The sequence below is a fragment of the Carlito syrichta genome, unplaced genomic scaffold (genome assembly GCF_000164805.1).
Source record: "Carlito syrichta isolate Samal-C Ts95f unplaced genomic scaffold, Tarsius_syrichta-2.0.1 Scaffold115576, whole genome shotgun sequence".
NCBI classification, from domain to species: domain Eukaryota; kingdom Metazoa; phylum Chordata; class Mammalia; order Primates; family Tarsiidae; genus Carlito; species Carlito syrichta.
The window spans coordinates 122,948-128,277 of NW_007059672.1; the positions used below are offsets into that span (position 1 = coordinate 122,948).

At 44.0% G+C, this 5,330-nt stretch overlaps 2 protein-coding genes across 6 annotated transcripts in view; one reads left to right on the forward strand and one right to left on the reverse strand.

The window, feature by feature from the left end:
• LOC103274981 (60S ribosomal protein L5) overlaps positions 1-1,968 on the forward strand; it is a 20,382-nt gene extending 18,414 nt beyond the window's left edge. The window contains exon 9 of the mRNA XM_021719480.1: positions 1,958-1,968. The gene's annotated coding sequence lies outside the window, so the exon portion shown is untranslated. The remainder of the gene's footprint in view (positions 1-1,957) is intronic.
• Positions 1-5,330, reverse strand: part of FAM69A (family with sequence similarity 69 member A) — a 39,860-nt gene that overhangs the window by 4,575 nt on the left and 29,955 nt on the right. For 3 of the 5 annotated variants that reach the window (XM_021719468.1, XM_008072412.2, XM_021719467.1), the window contains 2 exons: positions 2,931-3,038; positions 362-538 (listed from right to left, as the gene is read on the reverse strand). In XM_021719468.1, the coding sequence (XP_021575143.1) occupies positions 362-538; positions 2,931-3,038 (285 nt within the window). Of the gene's footprint in view, positions 1-357; positions 539-2,930; positions 3,039-5,330 lie in introns of all 5 variants that reach the window. The other 2 variants (XM_021719466.1, XM_021719470.1) reach the window with 2 other exon arrangements.

The window sequence follows — 5,330 nt, forward strand, 5'->3', positions numbered from 1 at the left end:
TTTTTTTTTTTTTTTTTTTTTTTTTAGACGAGGTCTCACTATGTTGCCCAGGCTGGTCTTGAGCTCCTGCGCTCAAGCAATCCTTCTCCCTTGGCCTCCCAAAGTGCTGGAATTACAGGTGTGAGCCACTGTGCCTGGCCTATTTAACATTTTTTTGGTATCAGTTTTAATGGCAAACTGTACAGCAGTCCAGATTTTAGTTACTATAAATGATGTCAAAGTAAACATTCTCCAACACTGATTTATTTCTTTTCTTTATTTTCTCAGGATAGAGGCCTCTGATAGAGGCTCAGGGTGAGGTCCTGCTGGTTCCTCTGGAGGGGCACCGCTTCATACTAGCAATGGGGGATGCCTCACTTACCTTAAAGAGACCGTAGACCATTTCTTTGAATTTCTGTACAGTCGTTCCCCTTGTTGGCTTATCAAATAACACTATTTCTTTCCTCGGCTCCAATTCGGTTCCAAAATCGAGATGAAGTGCTTGTTCCATCTGACACTTCACAACACCGGGTAGATTATCCCAGATCCCTAAATACATCTACGAGAAAAAAGGATGGCAGAGTTTGCGTCATGCTGAGCAGACCACTTGGAAAAACACACCGCCTTATCTCTGGCCTACTCCTCCCCTACAAAATAACACAACACACACACAAGCAGCAAAACACTGAGAGTGAGCTGTGGCTTTACTTTTGAACTACAAACTTGAGATCATACTCCAAAGATTGTTTTCTTCTTCTTTTTTCTTTTTTTTTTTTTGAGGTGGAGTCTCACTCTGTTGCCCAGACTGGATTACAGTGGCCGCTCCTGGCCACGGCAGCCTCGACCTGCCGGGCTCCGGCGATCCTTCCGCCTCAGCCTTCCGAGTAGCCGGAATTACAGACACGCACTGCCACACCCGGCTGATTTTTGATTTATTGTAGAGATGAGGTCTCGCTGCCCAGGCGGGTCTCGAACCCACGGGCTCAGGCAATCCACTCACCTCAGCCTCCCAAAGGCGCGGGATTACAGGATGAGCCACTGAGCCTGGCTGATTGTTTTCTTCTTAAACTAATTTTTAAAAATTACCCAAGTAACACATGGCTAAAAATAATTTTCAAAAAGTCAAATTAAGGCCAGGCATGGTGGCTCAGCCTGTAATACCAGCACTTTGGGAGGCCAAGGCGAGTGGACTGCCTGAGCCCGCGGGTTCGAGACCCGCCTAGGCAATTTGGCGAGACCTCATCTCTACAATAAAACAAAAAATTAGCCGGGCGTGGTAGCGCACGCCTGTAGCTCCAGCTACTCGGAAGGCTGAGGCGGAAGGATCGCTGGAGCACAGCAGGTGGAGGCTGTGGTGGCTGGGAGCGTGTCACTGCACTCCAGCCTGGGCGACAGAGTGAGACTCCAACTTAAAAACAAAGAAGTCAGATTAAAAAGACGTCAAACCAAGTTCCTCCACATTCCATTTCCCTCATCCCACCTCCCCAGAATTAATACAAGCATCTAGTTACTAATCGAACTAACATTAGATAGTGTTTCCTATGTCCGATGGTCTGTTTTTTTTAATTTACTTATTCATTTTGAGTTAGAGTCTCACCCTGTTGCCCAGGCTGGAGGGCAGTGGCATGCTCACAGCCAGTGCAGCCTCGACCTGCTGGGCTCAGGTGATCCTTCCGCTTCAGTCTTCTAAGTAGCTGGAACCACAGGCATGTGCCACCATGCCCAGCTAATTTTTTGATTTATTATAGAGATGAAGTCTCGCCAAGTTGTCTAGGCTGGTCTCGAACCCATGGGCTCAGGCATTCCTCTCACCTCGGCCTCCCAAAGTACTAGGATTACAGGTGTGAGCCACCGTGTCCGGTTAGAGATCTTCTTAAACATGATTAGTATCGCCGACTTAAAAGTTAATTTAAATTTCTACAAGAGTAGTGCATATTTACATTGAGAAATTTAGAAATATTAAGATAAACATTAAAAGGCAATTTTCTACTGCCCAAGGATGTTTCGTTGTATTTTCTTTCAGCCCAAAGTATCCCATCATTTTCTTTTTATTTTTTTTTGAGTCCAGAGTCTCACTCCGTCACCCGGGCTGGAGGGCAGTGGCATGCTCACAGACACCAGCAGCCTCAGCCTGCTGGATTCGGGCAATCCTTCCGCCTCAGCCTCCCATGTAGCTGGAACCACAGGCATACGCCAACACGCCTGGCTAATTTTTTGATTTATTGTAGAGACGCGGTCTCACCATATTACCCAGGCTTGTCTCAAACCCATGGGCTCAGGCGATCCTCTCACCTCCACCTCCCAAAGTGCTGGGATTATTGGCGTGAGCCACTGCACCTGGTCTCTTTTTATTTATTTGCTACAAAGCAAGGTAGAGCTTTTTTCGTTATGTTTTCCAGTTGTTTGGAGTTCTTTGTAGCTGAATCCATCCTGTCCTTTGCCCATGCCTATAGTTTAATTCTTCCTCCAGATAGGAGATCAAATGTTCTATCCGAGAGGTCTTTCCCGAGCACATCCTCAAAGCCTGCCTCTCTTGTCCCTGACTCTGCATCCTCTGTCACTCACCCTGAGTATCTCCTACACAGAACACATGCTATTCTATAGTTATTTTATTTATCTGTCAACTGTTTGTCCTTCTTGTCCCTCTGAGATAATGGAAGATCCGGAAGGGAAGCAATCTTGTCTGTCGTCATCACCATGTATTCCTTGCAACTAAAGCAGTATCTGTCCAAGATCAAGGTGCTGGCAGGAAAAATAAAATGAAGCAAAACCCAGTGTCTGGATTATACTGGGACTAGGGATTAATCAATACCTACTGAATGAATGCATACAAAATTAAAGTATATAATGTCCCAAAGCTCTGGCTCAATAGTTCTTTCAATAATGCCTTTAACTTAAGGCAGAATTAGAGTCCACTGTAATTCTGGAATATTCCTTCATCATGTACATACCTGATTGTTGGGCTTGGTAGATAAGCATTTTCCAAAGTAAAGAGTTTCTGTAACACAAAGGCTGTTACATGCAGGCCCGTCAATAACACCAGTCTTGTACTTGTCACACTGAAAACCAGAAACGAAAAGGGAGTGGGTAGAAAAAACGTTACTAAGAAGAAACCTAGGAAACACCATAAAGAGATATCTACATCCTTTTAAAAATTCCGTCATGAAAAGAATGCAGTTTTTGGGTTTAGATGACTGGATGTGAATTCACGCTCTGCTACTTACTACCTATATGATGGAGCTTATTGCTACTGAGGTGTGCATAGAGTTTTGACTCTCTCTAAGAACAGAGGCATTCTATTTTATTACACGATTCTGGCTTTAAACTACATTAAAAAGTTAAAATAACAAAATATTTTAAAATAATGAAATACAGTTCCCTCTGTCATCATCCTTGAAATCACCCCAAAATCAGAATTATTTTTGTTGTTGTTGAGTCAGGGTCTCGCTCTGTTGGCCAGGTTGGAGTGCAGTGTACCACTGAGACATAATTATGCTGAGACTTAATACCCGCTGTGGTATCAGTTCTCAAAGTTGGCAGAGCACCAAGTAGGTATATCTGAGGAGGAGAACCATCATCCTGGTTTGCAATCAAGATTTAAGGACATGAGCTATGGGAACTTCCCAGAACTCTGTTTGGCCTCATGAAGCAGTGTGTCAAAGCAGGGCTGAAGAATAAAACCCTTAAAAATGTTACCTTTGTCGGAGGCAGTCTGATGATGAAATGTGATTGGGAGAGACTGTGTTATGAGCAGCCCTGCCATTACTGGGGAAATAAATAAACAGGCAAAACCAATTTGTGTGAATGTTTCTGTCTCACTAATTTTCTCTTTTACACACACACGGTCACAAGCAGTTTCACAACCAGCTCAGTCCACCACCCAGTTGCTTCCTGCCAACGGCTGGCTCAGGATAATCAAAAGAAAACAAGCAAAATATCTACAAAGCAAATCCACAAGAATCAGGAGTAAAGGAATAGGGAAGAAATTTTCCAGAGGCAGACAAAATATATTGCTATGAATTCAAAGGACTTACGGAAGCAGTTTAAAATAGGACTTCTAAGTGGAAGGAACGATGGGGCTACAGAAGGAAGTTTAAAATAAGCTAAAAGATCAGAAAGGAAGAGAAAGAAAAAAATCCTAGAAATAAAAGCCACATTGGCCGGGTGGGGAGAGGGAACCAAGGATAAAACACAGTAAGACTTATGAGGGCTAAGTGCGGAAAAGTAAGCACAAGGAGATGGAAATTTAAAAAGAACCAAAATGAATTTAAGATAAATGTACAGAACTGGGAGACAGAGGGTACCCGGCTGGTTCATGTGAGAAAGAATAGCAATGAGTGGAAGAGAACAAATGCAGTGGCATTCGAGGAGATTTCATGTAAATGAAAGAAAACTTTAATCTACAGACTGAAAGGTTGAAAGGACACACAACATCCCAAGGAAAACTGATGTGAATGACCCCTGTGACAGAGCCCACTGAAGTTGACTTCAAAAAGGATAATCCTGGCCGGGCGCGGTGGCTCATGCCTATAATTCCAGCACTTTGGGTGCCAGAGGTGGGAGGATTGCTTGAGCCCAGGAGTTTGAGACCAGCCTAGGCTGGTCTCTACAAAATAATAATAATAATAATTAATAAATAAAGACATATAATTATTTTGTAGAGAGACCTCCTCTCTACAAAATAATAATAATAATAATTAATAAATAAAGACATAAATAATAATAATAGGCAGTTGCTTTGTAAAGCCATGGTTTGACCATGTGACACCCTGAGCCATGGTCGCCATGTTTCCTAGCCTGAGCCCCTCCCCTACCTTGGGGAGATAAATCTACTCTCTCTCTCTCTCCCTCTCTATTGCACTTTTATTTTTATTCTTTTTTGAGCTGGAGTCTAACTCTGTCACCCAGGCTGGAGTGTAGTGGCATGCTCATGGCCACTGCAGCCTCGACCTGCTGGGCTCTGGCGAGCCTTCCACCTCAGGCTTCCAAGTCGCTGGTACTACAGGCACGCACCAACCCAGCTAATTTTTTGATTTATTGTAGAGACAGTGTCTCGCCAAGTTGCCCAGGCTGGTCTCGAATCTGAGGGCTCAGGCAATCCACTCGCCTTGCCCTCCCAAAGTGCTGGGATTACAGGCTGAGCCACCAAGCCCAGTCTCTAATATACTTTATTTTTTATTATTTTTTTTATTTTTTGACTTGGGAGTCTCACTCTGTCACTCAGGCTGGAGGGCAGTGGCATGCTCCTGGCCACCACAGCCTCAACCTGCTGGACTCAGGTGATCCTTCCTCCTCAGCTTTCCAAGTAGCTGGAACTACAGGCACATGCCACCATGCCCAGCTAATTTTTT